This window comes from Typopeltis vanoorti, chromosome 3 (assembly GCF_054136105.1).
Source record: "Typopeltis vanoorti isolate ZY-2024b chromosome 3, IOZ_Tvanoo_1.0, whole genome shotgun sequence".
NCBI lineage: Eukaryota > Metazoa > Arthropoda > Arachnida > Uropygi > Thelyphonidae > Typopeltis > Typopeltis vanoorti.
Genome location: NC_143551.1, coordinates 119,891,125 through 119,911,433, shown reverse-complemented (window position 1 = coordinate 119,911,433; position 20,309 = coordinate 119,891,125). Strand labels below are relative to the sequence as shown.

Below are 20,309 nucleotides of genomic sequence, written 5' to 3'. Positions count from 1 at the left end.
CCACATCATTCCCAGAAGCCTTATCCACCAACAACCCCCCCCCCCCAGATCTCTTATTTCCTCCACTTCAGATAATATATTCTCACCAAGCATAAATTCTGAATCCCATTTTTGTTTTCCAAAATTTAAAACCTTACATTTTGCAACGTTGAACTCACATCCCCATTCCCGTGCCCAATCACTCAATTTATTCAAGTCTTCTTGTAAGGCCACAACATCTTCTTTACTCTTCATGGTATGTCCCAACTTTGCATCATCTGCAAACAACTGAATATCTCCATCCAAATCTTCACCAATATCATCAATATACAAGTTAAACAGCAATGGCCCTAAAACAAATCCCCGAGGCACACCACTAGTAACCTTCCTTTTCCTGGATATCACTCCCCCCCCTCCCCATACACAACTTGTTGATACCTATCAGATAGCCAGTCTCCAATCCAATGCACCAATCTAATATCCATCTCCATCCACTCTAGTTTGAGTATCAACTTATCATGTGGTAATCTATCAAAAGCCTTTGTGAAATCTAAGTATATTACTGCATATCCTTCTCCTCTGTCCGTGGAAGTAGCATCCCTTTAGCAAATCCATGCTGTCCATCAAAGACAATACCATTGTTGACAACTCAAGTCTGGATTCTAGTTCTCACAAGCTTCTCCAACAACTTAACCACAACACCCGACACACAGATAGGCCTATAGTTTGATGCTTGAGTTCGATCACCTCCTTTATGAAGTGGCACAATCTTGCCCTCCTTCCACTCTTTAGGGACTTGACCAAGTGCAAGACTCGTATGAAAAAAATATGTCAAGGATGGCGTCAACTCCCTGGCACATTCCTTAAGAATACGTTGTGATATATTATCAACTCCCACAGCCTTATTAACATCTAGTTTAGTCTTCCCATACACCTCTTGCTCACTTGCAGTCAGGCTCTCCTCCCCTTCATCTACTGCTCTCAATCGCTCCATGAAGTCACATTCACAGGATTGAAAGACCTTTATGAACTACTCATTAAGTATCTCCACCACACCTTCTGCAACAGCTGTCTTTATACCATTTTCTCCAATCAATGTCATCCTTCCATAATCATTCTTTCTTTTGCTGGCTACATATCGAAAGAACTCCTTAGGATTCTTTTTGGCTTCATTAACTAACTGCTGGTCACACATCTCTTTAGCTATCCTCACCTACCACGACACCTGACTTGCCTTGTCTTTGTAGTCCTCATGGAATTGGTTATTTTCAATTCTCTTATGCTGCCTCCATAATGCCCTTTTTCTCTGTATTGCATGCTTAATATCTTTATTCATCCATTTCACACCTACCTTATTTAACCTTCTCACCCTTGGAATACATTTAGACATTGCATCTACTAGATAGTTTTTGAAAATCTCCCAAGCTGCATTGATCTCTTTTCCAGCTAACTCCTCATTTCATGCTACACTCTGCAAGCTGGCAACTACTCAGGTAATCACCTCAATAATCAGCATATTAATGATATTTGTATCAGTTTATCTGGGTAGAGTAATAAGGGAATCAAGTAGATGTTGTAGCCTTACAAAAAGGTTTGAATAGACTGTATGAGTAGACAACAGTATGGTACTGTCAATCAATGTTGTAAGATCCTGAAATTTGGTAGGCAACAATGGGATATAAAATATAAACTTGGTGGGAAAATTATGGAGGAAGTTGAGGAGACAAGATAACTTAGAGTGGTGGTAAACAAGGATTCGAAGTTCAGGGGTCACAATGCACAAGTTATGAGGTCATCACATCAGATTATGGCAATCATATGGAGGACCTTAATGTGCAGAAAAAAAAAAGGTTTTGGTTCCATTGTATAAGGCCATGATCAGACTTTGTATGGATTATTCTGCCTAGATTAGGTCCTCTGTTTTTCATAGTGATCAGGATATACTGGAAAGGGTTCAGAGAAGACTGACTAAGGTGATAACCGGTCTTTGGGATATGAAAGCATATTGATGGGATGCTGTTTACAAAGCCTTGTGAATAGCATCCCACAATCAGTTAATGTGAATAGCAGGTTATGGAGATATGAATGAGACTTTTAAGTTGATAAAGTTTGTTACAGGTTAATCTAGAAAAAATATTTCATTGAATCAGTAAAGGGGAGAGAACAAGGGTACATCCCTGGAAGCTGTATAAGGAGGTTGTGAACAAGGAATAAGGAGCAGGTTCTTTGCTTGGAGAGTGGTTGACAAGTAGAATACATTGCTTGACAGTGTGGTGAATGCAGATACATTGCCACAGCATGGTTTGATGGGTTTTGTGTCTAACAGTGTGTGTACCTCTTACAATGAGACTTTGACTCCATGGAGGTCTGGTGTTAATAATAATAAGAATGATAATAACCCTGCAAAGGTCGCAGTCAAAAAAATTGCAGCTTAGGTCGCATGTATCTGAGAGATACATTCATTACTAGTATGTGCTAAAATGTGATAAAACTTAAAAAAAAATCACTGCAAATATAATTGATGGTTTATTTATTTTCAGTTACAATCTAGAAATTATTGAACAAAGAAACAAAAAAACAACTAAACCAATACTATACTGACATTGGAGTTCGTGGTATCTCTAAGATACAATTTACTATCAAGTATCACTTTAACTTTCGGATTCGAGTCTATCATTCTCATCATCAGACTCGAGTAACATTCACTGAATCTCTTCAACATCTAATGGATTATCCAACTGATATATTTTTTCAAAAGCCTTGTGAATTTACCATGTTCAACAGTAAAAATCCAATACTTACTGACATTGGAGTTCACGGTATCTCTCAGATACAATTTACTATCAAATATCACACACCTTTACATAACACGTGTTAAACCAAAACTGACTGCATAAACAGTGTGGAATATCACTCATAATATATGCATGCGCAGCTAGTCATAACCTCCAAGCTATATATATATATATACTGGGTATGTGTAAGAATATTAATATTAAACAATTTGTTTGTATCTGTCAGATCAGCCATGACCTCTGCAGGGATAATACCATATTATTATTATTATTATTATTATTAGACATCTCCAAGGAGTCAAATGACTCATTGGGGAGGAGCACCTACTCTACAACTCTCCATCTGCACCAATCACTCCACTAACTACAGTGAACCGCATCATCTACATCAATGCCTTCTACTGTCCACCACTGCAACTAGTATTTTCAGAGACAATCGCAAACATCCATGCCCATGGTGGGATTCAAACTTGCAGCCTTTTGGCTTGAGAGTGGGTATGCTAACTACTCAGCCGATCAGGCCGGCTTGGTTGGCTGAGTAGTTAGGTGATTATCTGAATGAGTTTAAAGCACTTTTCAATTGGAATTTAATGAGTAATAGTGTGTATTGTTAATGATTTTTTTGACTCCATGGAGATCTGGTAATAATAATAATAATAATAATAATAATAATAATAAATATTGATATACACCTTTATACATACAATTCAAAAATTAGTCAAGATAAAGCTGTGCACTCATGTGAACTTTAATCTGAAAGGAAGCCATTAATTGAATATATTATTATTATTATTATGGGTATCTCCATGGAGTCAGTAGACTCATCATGGGAGACCCAAACTAGCAAAACGATATCTGTCATATCTCTTCTTGAATTCATTTACAAACGAAGAGCTCACAACTAAGTCAGGCAATGAATTCCACTCATTCACCACCCTCCAGGCAAAAAACGTTCTTAAAGGCTATTAGAATAAGAGTCCAGAATACATACAATATCAAAAATATATTTCTTTATTTATTTTACTTTTCTGAAAAATATTTATTTACTGTTATGAAATAAAAATATGTGAAAGTCAATATTTATTTTAGATACTTTTATCCAGAATATTTATTTGGTTTCTATGTGTTTTATCAAAATAAAAATTAGAAAAAAATCATTCTGAGATGTAAATCTCCAGCTACAACCTGAAAAAGAGTTAATGACATATACAGGTTCCATAAGTCCTGAGATATTTCAATAATTCATAAAAATCAGAAAATTATATTAGAGTGCAGTTTGCACGAAAATTAATCACAAGGAGGATTTTTTTTTTGGCAGGAAGAAAAAAATTAGTTCAATTTTTCACTGATAGAGGGTGCTGTACCACATACCTCATTTGCAAATACTTGCAAATGAGAGTTCTATAAAACACAGAGTGTACCGCTGGCAGCTTGTAATGAATTCGTGCGAATTCTCAATCACTGGGGCAAACAAAATTATTTTTGTGAAAAAAAAAAATTGTTGCTGTGATGCTTACATTGTAGATAAGGCATTGTTAATGAAGTTGTTTTATGTGAGTGGGGAATTGGTAGTGGAAGCTTTACAGAAGTTTCAAATGCAGAAAAGAATGAAGAAAGATCGAGGTCCTATCACTGCCAGACTTAAGTCTCTAATCTGACATTTCAAGGAAACCAGAAATTTGTCAGATCATCTGACAATGGATAACATTGATAACACTGGCAGATCAGTGTTATCCAAAGCAGCCTGGTAGTATCGCAAATGAATGCCCTAGCGGCACAATCAACAAGCAGTGTAAGCAGTGCATGGAAAGCTCCAAGAATCACAGGCATAGCAAAAACATCCATATTCAGCATCCTTCATGGCATGTTAAATTGAATCCATAACGCTGCAATCTCTTCACTAGCTGTTACCAAGTGATACCACTAAGAAGGAGGAGTTTGCAACGTGGGCTTTGACACGTTGGCTGTACAACATCTTCTGGACAGATGAAGCACATTTTTCGTTGCATGGGACAGTTGAGTCATGTGCAATAAGGAATTGGAATATGTGCTCAGTAAATGCTCAGTGCTACTTGCAACTGTATGCAAAAAGGTGGTACCATGTTTGAGGGAAAAAAAATGTTCTTCACACAGTCACATTCATGCAGGATGGGTTGCTACCTTGTATCATAGTTCCTGTGAAGCAGTTTCTCATCAGCATATTTGGTGAAGAATGACTCATCAGCTGTAATTGCAACTCCACATGGTTCCCTTGGTCCCCAGATTTGACACCAGTAGATTTTTGGCTGGGACTATTTAAAGTCCTGAGTATACCTGAGAAGCCCATTTAAAAGATGCTATTTGACATGAAGTTGCTTGCATCCTCCTGAATATGCTGTATGCTTCTGTAAACGGTGTTCTCACCCGCTTGCAGAATGTAATTGCTTGTGCCGGCAGACAGGTTTAACAATTACTGTAATGATATGTAATGGGGTTCCTGCATATGATTATAAGTATTATAAGTTTTCAATGCTATTCTGACTGTCATCGCTGCTTTCATCCTCTATTGGTGAAAATTTGAACTCAATTTTTTCTCCCCGCCAAAAATAATCCCTTACCTTGTGATTCACTTTCATGCAAACCACACTTTAATATACCAATTTTTCTGATTTTTATGAATTACTGAAATATTTTGGGACTTATGGGACACCCTGTATATGCAAGCAGAACATCCACAAAACTCTCCATGTGATTATCCATAGGGCAATGGTTTTTGCTCTAAAAGAAGACAATCTATCAGATACCATAACTATCCATAGAGGCAGACAGCCTTATATTGCTAAGGTCTCCTCAGTAGTTCTCCCATGCAGAATTGATGAGGAGAGTCCTTGGTAATATGTATTTCTGGAATGTGACATATTTCAAAGACTATTGTTAAAATGAAAAATTGACATATAAATGGAAACAAATAGGATTACAAAATCAATTTTTAGTGTAAATTAGGAACTGGTAGTTAGATACTGAAAAGTTCTGAATTGAAGAGCACTGTTAAAAGAAGTCAAGTAAAAATGATACTTATATGTAAAAACAAACATGCAAAAGTTGTTCCGCCATGCAACACTGATATCTTCACTTATGAATTACTGCAGATTCCTAGATTATGGAAAGATAACAAATCTATGAAGAGAGAGTGAGATATAGTTAACAGGCAACTAACATGTGTGACATGAGGGCTGTAGAGGTTGGTCGATTGGTAGAGCCTCTGCTACTAATGGCTCGCAAAAAGTTAACCAAGTTTGAGAGCGATTAGTAGTTGGACGGGGTTCAATCGTTCGATGCTGTTGGTACACTCTCCCTCCATGAGTCTTTGGACTCCCTGGAGGTGTCACATAATAATAATATGCCATGAGGAATAAGTGAAGAAAATAAAATTGCAGAGCCTGGTTAAAAGGAGAAAAAACAACTTAGATAACTTACATGTATATAAGTTGCTGAGAGGAGTTTACTGGATCTGTATTGAAGGATTTTCTAAAGGGATAAACATGGCAAAAGACACAGCAATGGGTTAACTATCAACGAAAGTTGTGTAACAATGTAGAGAGAATAGGAATGATGAAATTTTTTGCATGGTGAAGGTGGTTGAACAAATTATTAGATGTTGACAGGAAGTAAATTTAAGGGTCTACTATGACAGAGTGAATGGGCTTCAGGTGACAAATATTTTGACTCTGTTAAGGTCTAATGGTGATGATAAAGATGATGATTAAGATAATAATTATAATAATTACAGAATATATTATTATTATTATAATTATCTCCATGGAGTCTTGAGACTCATTGTGAGACCCACACTAATATTTTTACACACAAAACCTCATACCTCTCTTTAAACTCATTTTCTGTCAGAGCGCTTATAATGAAATTTGGTAATCCATTACACTCTCCATGAAAAAAAATCTAGTCCACACATCCTTACTAACTGTCTTCTTACACAACTTTTATGGATGATGCATAATTGTCTGACTAATTGCCATATATTGAAAAATTTCCTCGGCATCAATTTTACAAAACTCCTTTCATATTTTTAGAAGTTTCTATCTTTATGTATTTCTACATTTTAAATTTACTTGAATGATAAATACCAGGTTTGAAACTTGTATATGTTTATTATTTATACTAGTTGTATTCCTCCACATGTTTTGCTATGTGGATAACAGCATCATCATCAGGAAGATGCATTTCGTCTACATGTTTCACTGTCAATATGGCTAACAACATCATCATCAGGAGGTTGCTTATGTTAAGCAACCTCCCAATGATGCTGTTAGCCATGTCGACTGTGAAACATGTAGAGGCAATACATCTAGTATAAACAAAAAACGTATATGAGTTAAAACATGGTATTTATCATTCAATCAAATCCTTTCATAGTGAATATCATAAAATATATTTTAAATTATTATATTTAAAATATTCTATAATTCCTATATTTTCAAACACACACACATACACAGTTGAAGATCTGGCTCATATTGAGTATGTTATCCTGGGTGGAATAGCATAAACCAGGGGTGGCCTATTATGTGTCCTTTTGGAGCCAAAATAATTCCAGTAAGACTTAAAAAAGAGTCACAACCTTTGACCAATGCAATGGTACGGGAGTAAGAGAGTTAAATTTTTTTTTGTTCCTCTTTTTTTGTCATCTCCTCTTTTCTTTTCGTTTATTTTTCCCTGTTAGATCGTGAAGAGCTGCGTGCCGTGTGGATGTGAGCCACGTTGTGGCCACCCCTGGTATATACTATCTCTTCTCTCTAAGTGAATGGTACGTGATTTTAATCATCCATTATGAGACGATCACGTTGTTTACTGGGGGCCTGAATCGACTTTAAAAAAAAAAGAAAGAAAGAGGACAGGAAAACTGTTATCTAATCCTTAGCCCATGGCACTAAAGGCACAAAGTTTATAACCTTTTGCAGGAGAGGAGTTAAAACTTCAGTCTCCACAGATTTTAGGAAAATGATTACTTATGATGATATATTGTGCTTTTTAAAATTTTTATGCAAAATAATTCACCATAATAGACAGGGCCGGCAGAAGCGGGCATGCAGAGCATGCGGGTGTCAGGGTGCAGGTCATAAGTTCTTTTTTAAGAAACAAAATTTTTATCATAAAAACAAAAAATTCTTAGAATGATCAATATTAAAATAAATAAGGCCGGATACACCGAATAAAAATTAAAAAAAAATTGTATATTGTCGGCTGTTTACAATTTTGCAGCGAGAGCAGGCTAAATGCTTGCCTCCAGAATCTAAAGTGAAACGGTGAACGGTTTTTATGCGCAGAAACGAATTTTCTTACAAAACATTTGTTGCTACGTAACCAGTCATATGGTACTGTAAAAACTCGATTGTAGCTTAAATATTACAAAGCACATTACATTCAATTGTTTACTTAGGTTAAGTCCCATGTGAATATTGTAAAAATAAACTTTGTTTGTCTCTGTATAGTTTGTTTTAGATGTTATTGTAAATAACACTCTGGAAGTTAACTATATATATACTGCTTTAATAAGAATATGTTAGAGTGTTAAAAACAAATGCAAAGTTTATATCGCCGAAGCTACATGTAATAGATCCACAAAGCGGCATTAGAAAGATTGTTATTAAAATTTGTTTGTATGAGAAAGGCTTGCAGGCTCTAAGTGTAAACATCTGCTAAGTCAGTCAGAAAGGTCCAAACAACTTTCCAATGGCCGGCAACTTACAATTAAAAGAAAACGGAGGAGAATAAAAGGCATGCCGAACTTGAAACTTAAGATGAAAGAATCATACTGATTCTTTGGGGATTGCCAAACTTCATACAAGGTCTCAGAGGAGGTATAATAAAAAGGGACTGAAGCAAACAGAAGGGGCTGCATGGATCCAGAGATTGCTGCAGAAGTAGAGGGGGCCCGGTTCCAGAGACGTCCACAGAGAGACATGAGAGGCTGCCCGGTTCCAGACGCTGTCAAAGAGGAGGCAGCTTGGTTCCAGACATTGTTAAAGCTGCCCGGTCCCAGACATTGCCAAAGAGAGACACAGCTGCTCGGTTCCAGACATCATCAGAGAGCATCCCAGATCCAGACGTTGGTTGAGAGAGGAGTTTTCCGCTTCCAGAAACGAACTTCTCGGTTCGAGACGTTGCTAGAGAGAAACGACTTCTAGGCCACAGACAGGGCTTTCAAATTGCCGAAAGGAGGTCCCAAACGCCATAGAAGAGAAAAGTTTCCAGTCCAGAGGGATCCTGATTGACAGTTGACAACAGCTTCATTTTTCTTGGAGGCGGCATTTTCAGTTTCTTAGAGGCGGCAATTCAAGCTACTTGAGATGGCAGTCATCCAGGCATTTTCGGCGAGCCCAAGTAGAGGAGAAAAGGCGAGGCAAATTTCCTGAAGTACGTTCGCTCGTAAGTTTTTCTTTTTGCCATGGGAGAATAACATTTTTCCGGAACTGTACGAGTCCAGCTACATTCTCAATTGAATATAGCCGAAGCTAAAATTCCAGATAAAGATCTGAGATGCAAGAATTGCCATAGAACTTTTAGTGAAAGACTTTTGACTAATTGTGAGATACAGAGCCTTTGTAAGGTCAAAACTTTTATATAATTTCTCTTATAGTTGTATTAGAAAGACTTTTAAGATATATGTTTAAGGCTTAATAAGGTTAAGAGGTGTCCTTAAAAGAATCAATTGGCATGTTAGAAGTTGATATCAAATTTTTAAAGATAACTTAACAGAGAGATTTAGGTAACCTCTTTGCGAGTAAGCTTGGAGTTTAATAAATAAATTTGTAAACTGAGAGTAGATAACGTTTTGTGTTAAAGAAAGTATTTTAAAGTTGAAGAAAAAAGGTTCTAAATTTTGCTAAAGAGTTTTTATAGGATAGAGAAAGCAATCTCCCTAATGTATAAACTTGTGTACATTTCATAGTAATGTAAATAGATGTTATTTGACTTTCTTGTAAACATAGCACATAATAATATAAACAAGAGGGATTCTGAGCGAGAGAAAGCGTGCACAGCTAAATTAGAATAACGGAGAATAAAGTATAAAGTAAAGAAAAAAGACATCACAAGTAATTAATAGGAATTACAAGTATACAAAGTTAAAATAATAATGAAATTTTACAATGTCGCAGTGATGACAGGATAGCAACAGTAGATTTATAACAGTACGCATCTCAGTAGGCTACTGACAGTACTGCAGTGAGTACTATTGTTTCGTCTCTGTGTCATGTTGTGTAATAATTTCTTGTGGGGATAAAACAGAAATGAAATCAAAAATTAAAAAAGTTATCTGGTACACAAAATCATAAGCGTCATGCGGCGAAAGAAGCAGATATTAAGAAACAAACTGGGACTCTTAATAAATTTGTTAAAATATTAAAATATTCTGATGCAGATTGTAACCAACTCGATACATCGGAAATCAGAGTTGACGAACCATGCACATCATCCAGTTTGAATGAACGTACTATTACAACTGTTGAACAAAATAACAAGACACAGGATTTAAGTGAAAAACAGTTAGAAGATTTAGTTGTAGTTGACCATGAAACTAACACAGTTAGTCTCTGTAAATTTAGAAGATCCAGGTGAATGGGGAAATATTGATGAAAAATTATGAGTTGTTTTAATTGAAATGGGGCCTGTTCAAAAGAAAAATATAAAATATCCCAGAGATACATATATGGTTGTAAATTTGGCGACACGTATTATAATAGAAAAATGGAAAACGGGGAGCTCGTGCCAAGAACATGGCTCATTTATTCCAAAACTTTAAATTCTGTTTTTTGTTTTTGTTGCAAACTTTTTGCACCTACTGAATCAAGTAGTCTTGTAGAAGGTTATAACGTTTGGAGAAATGTAAGTACAACTTTGCAGAGACATGAGACTAGTTTAGCTCACATGAAAAATTTCTTAAAATGGAAGGAACTTGATAAAAATTTAAAAAACAAAACTCTATTGATTGCCAGACTCAAAGCGTGTATGAAATGGAAAAGAAACATTGGACGAGTGTTTTAGAACACTTGATTGAAATTATAAAATTCCTTGGTAGCCATAATTTAGCTATTCGCAGATCATCTGATAAATTATATGAAAGGAATAACAGAAATTTCTTAAAATTAGTCGAACTGTTTGCTATGTTTGATCCCGTTATGGAAAATCATGTTGAAAGCACCCTACAAGGAAACAACAGAGTACACTATTTGAGTAAAGACAGTCAAAATGAAATATTGGAAACTTTAAGTAACACAATCAGGAATACAATTTTATTATCAATTCGAAAATCTAAATATTATTCGATAATTTTAGACTGCACACCTGATGCAAGTAAAACAGAAAAAATGACCATTATTATTTGCTTTGTTTCTTGTGACAATGGAATTGTCAAGATCAGTGAAAACTTTTTAGGTTATGCAGATTATATCAGATTCCACAGGACATGGTTTATGTGCAACAATAATGGAACAACTGGAAAAATGGAATATTCCCATCGAAGACATGCGAGGTCAAGGGTATGACAATGGGGCAAATATGAAAGGGAAAAAATATGGGCTCCAAAATTTGCTTTTGAACAAAAATCCGAGCTTTTTACATGTCATGTGCTGCTCATACTCTAAATTTAATCATTAATGATGTAGCCAAAGTGAATGCGGATACAATTAGTTTCTTTGCAATTATTCAAGAAATATATAATTTATTTTCATTCTCTTACAAACGTTGGGCAATCCTTTTAAAGTTTGTAAAAAATTTAACATTGAAACAGCCAAAACGTGATGGGAAAGTAAAATTAATGCAATCTGCCCTCTACGATGTCAGTTAGGAAAAATTTACGATGCACTTTTTGAAATTTTAAATAATGAAAATTTTAATAAAGAAACTCAGCATGAAGCACAAACATTATGTGCTAAAATGAAGGACTACAAATTTATTTGTTCTCTTATAATTTGGCATGATTAACTTAACAGAATAAAGCCTGTGAGTAAAATGCTTCAAGACAAAAATATGAACATTACACTTGCTTTAGAATCTATCGAAAACATAAAAATATTCTTACAAGAGTATCGATCAGATACAAATTCTAAAGAAGTTCTAAAAACGGCAAAAGAACTGAGTGAAGAGGTGGACGGAAAACAAGAATTTAAAACTGGTACGGAAGTTTGACGACGAAAGAATACACAACAATTTGACTATGAGCATCATGGCGAAACGCCACAATCACCAGAAGATAAATTTAGAGTGAATGTGTTTTATACACTTCTCGACGTTGCAATGTGTTTGTTAATAGAACGTTTTGAATAACTAAACACATATTATGATAATTTCAATTTATTGTATAGATTATTACAAATTAATAATGAAGATTTACGGCGATTTAGAGATTCTCTTGATGGATGGCGACAATAAAGATGTAAATGCAATACAACTATATGACGAGTTATGTGCTTTCCAGGATATTTTTCGGAAGGATAATTTAAATATTCAAAAGCCCTTTCGATATTCTTAATTTTATTGTGTCCAATAGTTTATCTTTCCCTAACTTTTCAATTGCATTAAGAATACTATTAACCTTACCTGTTAGTGTAGCGAGTGGTGAACGTTCCTTTTCCAAGTTGAAATTGATTAAAACCTACTTAAGAACAAGTATGTCACAAAAAAGACTTGTTAGTTTGGTGTTAATAGCTATTGAAAATGATGTATGTGCGGAATTAGATGTTAAGACCATTATTTCTTATTTGGTGAATATGAAATCAAGAACCCTAAAATTTTAATAAAAAAATTTCAAGTATATTTATGTAATTTAATTTATTTTCTGTTATTCTGTAAAGATTTTATTTTTTGAATACTTATATTAATATTAATAAAATGTTCTAATTATTATTTCTGAATTCTTTTCTTATTTTCTCATCTATCCTGAGTTTCTTTTATTTTCCTAAAAGATAGTTCCACTTATAAAAATTATTAAAAAATTTTACAACTTACTAAGAATTTAGTAAAATGCAAGAATTTTTTAAACTTTAGTTCAAATAAATTTTAACTTTAATTAAAATTCATTGTAATTTTGTTAGCGATTCGGGTTGGTGAGAAGGCTATAATCCCTGTATTATTCAACGATTAAAGTGAAGTGGCTTTATCAAAATTTGCTTTAACTTTTGAGAATTTTTTGAATATTCTGATTTTTAACGATTATCCTGCCTAGCCAACACCCCCGGTTCGTCACATTTAGCGAACCAACGTGTGGCTGTTCTGTCAAAATTTATTTAAGAAATTTCAAATGATTTAAATTTTTATTATCGTAAAAGAACCACACACGCCTGGATCATTACAGGGGCGCTTAGATAGACATTGCATGTGGGCGGCAAAGACCCTAGCACCGGCTCTGATAATAGATATAGAAAAATCACAAAAATTATACATCATAGATAGGGATACTGCAAAGAGAAACAATACTAATTAGATCTTACACACTTTTTTAACACTTTATGCTCTGCCTAAGAGGCATTAAATTTTTTTAAATCATTTATTTAAAAAAAGAAAAGGGAAACTCTATAGGAATATTCTGGTTTTGTAACCACGTTTATTAGAGAACTGTTTTTAAAATACTAAACAAGTACTATAATAAATTTAGTTTAATCCTTTATCCAAGTGTGAGCAAACAAAGTTTGCGCCTGAAAGTATCTTCAGGACTGGGTTAAGGTGGTACACACCAGGGCAACTCGTTGCAAAGGTGGAGCAAGCTACCAACACTCCTATCCTAGTATCTCCTATAATGCAAAACACATCTCCTTGCGGATATGTCTATTGTTATGCATTAAGGGAAGGGCCACTACCCAGACCGGTTTCGACCTTTATTGAGGTCTCTTCAGTGGGAGCCAGGCCCAAGTCGAGATATCAGGCAGAAGCATTAGCAGGTCATCTCCACCTATAGGAATTGCCAATTGGTGTGCCACCCTTTTTTAATAAGTTACTCTGGATTTAGAGAAAGATGTTGAAAGTTTATTTTCCACTTGGTTAGAGTATAATAAATTTAGTTTAATCCTTTATCCAAGTGTGAGCAAACAAAGTTTGCGCCTGAAAGTATCTTCAGGACTGGGTTAAGGTGGTACACACCAGGGCAACTCGTTGCAAAGGTGGAGCAAGCTACCAACACTCCTATCCTAGTATCTCCTATAATGCAAAACACATCTCCTTGCGGATATGTCTATTGTTATGCATTAAGGGAAGGGCCACTACCCAGACCGGTTTCGACCTTTATTGAGGTCTCTTCAGTGGGAGCCAGGCCCAAGTCGAGATATCAGGCAGAAGCATTAGCAGGTCATCTCCACCTATAGGAATTGCCAATTGGTGTGCCACCCTTTTTTAATAAGTTACTCTGGATTTAGAGAAAGATGTTGAAAGTTTATTTTCCACTTGGTTAGAGTATAATAAATTTAGTTTAATCCTTTATCCAAGTGTGAGCAAACAAAGTTTGCGCCTGAAAGTATCTTCAGGACTGGGTTAAGGTGGTACACACCAGGGCAACTCGTTGCAAGTAACTTATTAAAAAAGGGTGGCACACCAATTGGCAATTCCTATAGGTGGAGATGACCTGCTAATGCTTCTGCCTGATATCTCGACTTGGGCCTGGCTCCCACTGAAGAGACCTCAATAAAGGTCGAAACCGGTCTGGGTAGTGGCCCTTCCCTTAATGCATAACAATAGACATATCCGCAAGGAGATGTGTTTTGCATTATAGGAGATACTAGGATAGGAGTGTTGGTAGCTTGCTCCACCTTTGCAACGAGTTGCCCTGGTGTGTACCACCTTAACCCAGTCCTGAAGATACTTTCAGGCGCAAACTTTGTTTGCTCACACTTGGATAAAGGATTAAACTAAATTTATTATACTCTAACCAAGTGGAAAATAAACTTTAAACAAGTACTAAAAATAACCAGACAAGTTTCATTAGTCGTAAGACTAACGTCTTCAGGGATAAAGAGAACTAAGTTTAAAGCACAAACTATAAGAAATTACAAAAAAACAAGTTAATTTGTTGGTATCATGAAAATCAAAAAAGTTCATTAAAAAAACCGAATAACAGATCTATACAACCATTAATGCATGTTAGTTGGAGGTAATGCTATTTGTTGTCGCTTTCAGTGGTTCGCTTTCCTCTCTCCGAGGTCTGAACCGGGTTAATAAACGATGGCCAAATTTGATTTAAAATCAAACCTTGGTTTTTGTTGCATTGCATAGGAATTTTAATCATATTTAAGTTCAAAGAGGCACATATTTGTAGTAGGCATATTTGAATTTTCTTGTGAAACAATTCTTATGAATATAGGACATGTTTGTTCAATCCCAGAGTATATCACGACTGATAGAAGCTGTGTGATATGCTTAGTCAGATTTATGTTCACTCTTCTTTTGTATGTCCTTTTGATATCTGCTCATGCAGATTTCCCCCAATCTCTCTGTCTGGCCTATGTAGCAGATGCTACAGGAACAATGAATATTATAAACTCCTGTTTTTTTTTTCATTTTGTGATGTGGAGGTTTCAGAGGATGAAGAGATCTTGATATTTTTTCAAGTAGCAGGAAAGTCACTTTTATGTTGTACTTGTAGAGTAATTTGGCTAATTTATCTGTTACATTCTTGATATAAGGAAGGGTGACTGTGTTCTTGAAGTCCTGTTAAGTTTTTTGTAGGTGCTGTGATGAGAATTTTCTTAATTATCTTAGTTGTGTAACCATTCAGTTGTAGGAGCTGTGTTAAATATTATATTTCTTCTTTCCGCTTTTCTTCTGTACTGGGGATGTTGTATGCTTTATCCCTTAAGGTTTTTATTAGGCCTATTTTTTGTTTGGAGTGGTGGTGTGAGGTAGCATGAAGAAATCTTCCTGTGTTTGTTGGTTATCTATAGATGGAGAATGATAACCTGTTTTTTCTTTCATTTATTTCTATAAGAATGTCTAAGAAAGGAAGTTTTTTATTTTCCTCTAGTTCCAGAGTGAATTTTTATGTTTGGATGTAAGTTATTAAGATAGTCTTTAAATGCAGTCAATTCTAGTGCTATTCCTGCCCAAATGATGAAGATATCATCCATATAGTGGAGCCATATTTTTGGTTTTATATGCCAGTTTTGTAAAGCATTATTTTCAAAATTTTCCATGTAGAGGTTTGCTAGAGCTGACGAGAGGGGTGAATCCATTGCTAGTCCTTCTTTTTGTTCCCAGAGTTTGTCTTGATAAAGGAAGAACGTGTTTTTTTATGCAATGTTTGTAGAGCTGTACAATGTCCGGTGGAAAGAGATTCTCCAGGATGTTTACTGTTTCATTTCTTGGAATAATTGTGAAAAGGCTGACAACATCTAAACTTGCTAATATGTATGAAGGATCTATCTGTATATCTTTTACTTTCTCTATGAAGTCTGTGCAGTTCTTAATGAATGATCTTGTTTTTCCTATGTGGTAAAATCAAGTTTGTAAGATGTTTTGCCAGATTTGAGGTAGGAGAATCCCTTCCGTCTACTATCGGTCTTAGTGGTATACCTTTTTCATGAATTTTAGGAACTCCATATATTCTAGGCACTGGTGGGTGTTTTGATTGTAAATTTCTATTTAGTTCTTCTGACCAGTTTGGTATATTCTTGATAAGCTCATTAGTTTTGTTGTGAGTTCGCCAAGTGGGGTCTCTGTCTAAATGCTGTGTAGGTATTGGAATCTTCAAGGAGGTTTTTCATTTTGTTGTTATAATCTTCTGAGTTCAAAATCACTGTTGCATTGCCTTTGTCTGCTTTTATTATGACCATGTTTTTATCTGATTTGAGTTTAGGGGCTGCGAATTCTGTTTTTTGTGGGTTTTTTGGTGGTAATTTGCAATTTAATAGTAGTGCTGTACTTTTAATGTGGATCAGGTCTGCTATATCTCCTGAAAACTTTTTCAATTTGTGCTATGATATCGATTTTTGGGACTTGTTGAGGTTACAGCAAAATTAAAGCCTTTCATAAGAAGAAGATTTGTTTCATCTCTTGTTAGAGCTCTTGAAGAAAGGTTAATAACGAACTTTTTGATGTTCATAATACCAACAAATGAACTTGTTTTTTTGTAATTTCTTATAGTTTGTGCTTTAAACTGTTAGTTCTCTTTACCCCTGAAGATTTTAGTCTTACGACTAACGAAATTTGTTGGGTTATTTTTAGTACTTGTTTAGCATTTTAAAAGCAGTTCTCTAATAAACATGTGGTCACAAAACCGGAATATTTCTATTGAACTTCTTAACCACAGAAACCTACACATGAATATAGTGTAAATTCTATTTAAAATGGTTTGGTTAACTTACTTATAGTATTATTTCCAGGAAGAGACAAAGAACTCTTCATTTCCTAAACAAGAAATAAGAACATATAACTACTTGTTATAGTTACTTTGTGCGAATAAAAAATTATTATTGATTTATCAAAAGGAACCAGCTAATGATATGAATTAATTTAATTTTAATGAATTGATACTACTAAACCACAAACTTCTTCCCCCCTTCCCCCCACCAATGAACTAATGCTGATGACCAGAGAATCCTGCTGTTATCAGGCCAATTTCAAAATACTCCTTGCAAAACTGAAAAGTGTAGGAGAAATTAGAGTTTCTTTCTCTCTCTCTCTCTTTTCACAATATTCTATTGATTGATATAATAAAATTACTAAAGAAGATTTTTCTTTCAGATATCATTAAATTATTTGATTTAACCATTAATTTTTCATTTTGCCATTAATGCCTGTTATTAGACAGAAGTAAACTTTATGAACAGAATGCAAGTACATCAATGGTTCTTCAATCTCTACTTGCTAACTCTTACAAGGAGTACAATGAATTGCACAGCTTAAGTGCCTTTACTTCCCATCTTTCCATAGTGTTCTGCTTTGTAGATAACATTTTTGCAGTTTGGAACACTTCATTATCAAAAAATTAACTTAACACATCAAGCAATCTACATTCTAGTTTAATCTGGAAATAGAAACTCATTATGTTCCTAGATTTGCTCATTTAAGAAACTATATGGCAGTCCATAGTTATCAGTATACAGCAAGAAAATTATAGGCCACACATAATTCTTATCAAAACTTGAACACTACCAAAATTGGTTCATCATGCTCATATCTTATGCTCCATAGAAATACTTTTACAACAGAAAATCATTAAAGTAACACATTAAATGACATCTTTCTCCAAAGGATATTGGAGAGGAAACTGCTAGATTATATACCAGATCATAAAACTACCAGACCTGAACAACTGTGGCCTTTATTCTTGATCTCTGCAAGAAGACATTCATACGGTCTTTATCTTATACATCAAAAGATTATCAGAAAAAATGTCCAGAATAAAACAAGTCTCCAACTATCCATTGTGGGATGTGCATGTTTCCCATATTTTTCCTAAAAACTAATTTGATTTGTTTTCCATTCCAGGAGTCTATTAGGTTCCTTCTTCTTGTGAACTCACATACCGAGAAAAAAATATAACAGATTTAATAAAGTTTTACTATTAGTTTCATCAGAAATGTCGACATCGTCAGGTGAATACAGTACAACGACATCATAAGTATGCCAAAACTGGATTACAGCGCTATGTGAATCAGGCAGGCTGTAACTGAGATTGCTGTTTAGATGGAAAAGGTCGAGAGTTATTCCTTTGGATTCCAAGATATGTCTTGGAATCCAAAGGAATTCTAAAAATCTAAACAGCAATCTGAGTTACAGCCTGTCTGATTCACATAGCGCTGTAATCTAGTTTTGGCATACTCATGATAACATTCACACACACACAGTGCTTCATGCCAGAACTAATGCTGACTCAATTTCAAACACAACTACTTTTCTAAACTCTGTGTTTGTTAAAGTACAATATATTTTTAATATGTTGTTTTCTCCATGGTACTGTATTCACCTGACGAAGTCGGCATTTCTGATGAAACTAGTAGTGAAACCTTATTAAATCTCTTATATTTTTTGAGTCGGGTAATAATTATAAACATGTCATTTAACCGAGTTAATTCCTTGGTTAAATGACATGTTTATAATTATTACCTGATTAATTTCAGTGGCGTCGCGTGCCCGTTTCGGTTGGGTGTGCTGTTGTGTGGATTATGCAACCCGCGCTACAAATTTCACATCAATTTCACCTTATGCATGGGTGCCTGCAGAATTTTTCCGGGGGGAGAGCTTGGAGACAAATAATTACATCAATAAATTTTTATAAATACTGATGTAATTAAATAATTACATCAATAAACGTCTTTTAGCATTTTTTTATGTAATTCTTTGTCGATGTAAACTATAAATACATTATTTTCATTTTACATCAAATACAAAGTATTCGGAATTAATACAGTTTTTAGCACAATTTCATATATAAAAAACCGACCGGCATATTTTATTAAAAATCAACTAATTAATCCCAAAATCCTAAATCAAATTGTTTCAGTTTAAAAGCAAAAAAAAAAAATCATAAAACTAACAAGTAAAATAATATTAAATTACATACACTAAAAATGTATTTTTCTGTTTAAATTTATTTCACTATAAATTTACAATTGCACTCAACCCATTCCTTGTTAATTTTGTTGGTTCTAGATTCAACAAATCTAGAAACAACAAAATTCGTTGTTTCTAGATTCACTAGAAACAACGAACACTGTTCGCTGTTCACAACAGTTCATTTTTTCACAAATCAGAAAAAGATGAACCAAAAAAAAGGAACACGTGCTTTATTGCTCCAATAAAACACATGTTCTATGGCTACCTGGCTGTGGGCCGAAACAGGCCAACCCATAATAAAATTTTAAGACAGAAAAAGTGTCCCATGATTGAGGGTGTAAGGTTACATATCTCAATCACTTTTACAATTATAATTTGTGGAATTTTTTACTCGATCCCAGGTGTGTGTTTGTGTGTGTGGGGGGGAAGTTCTCCATTGTCCCCCCACCCTCTGCAGACTCAGAGGGTGGGGAGACAACGTATGATTGCATTTTTATTGATGTGTGAAAGTTTTGAGAGTGTATAGCACATCAGTGCTCATCTTAATTGGTCCAATGCAATTAATTGCAGCATAACTTTGAATACTTCTGTAGTGGGGGAACAATCGGTTTGTTTTAGGATTTATTAGAAAACAGCAATGAAGGAGAATGCTATATTTGGTTGGTATATTTGAAATACTCAAAGATGAAAATATGTGAACCATCATTTATAAGACATGTGAGAATAGGAAATGAAAGGAGAGAATAAGTGTGAGTAGAAATACTTTCATTAATGCTAAATGAATTATTAATAATTAACATATGTGATATGTGTGTCCTATAAGTTGCTGGGTACAGTGAATAGCACGAGCCTATAAAGTCTAGATGTGAATAAGTGAATTTATGATGGCATAATTAAAAAAAAAAAAAACTCACGAGGAGACAGAGTATGGCAGGAAAAAATATGGTTTGATGGAGCAGCCAATCATTTTGTAAAATTTGCTGCCCATATCATGTGTAT

At 34.8% G+C, this 20,309-nt stretch overlaps 1 protein-coding gene across 1 annotated transcript in view; it reads right to left on the bottom strand.

The window, feature by feature from the left end:
* The window catches only part of LOC150108517 (receptor-type tyrosine-protein phosphatase mu-like), a 1,155,664-nt gene that overhangs the window by 348,443 nt on the left and 786,912 nt on the right, over nt 1–20,309 (bottom strand). Inside the window, exon 28 of the mRNA XM_090415942.1 lies at nt 17,117–17,159. Coding sequence (XP_090272068.1) covers nt 17,117–17,159 — 43 coding nt within the window. The remainder of the gene's footprint in view (nt 1–17,116; nt 17,160–20,309) is intronic.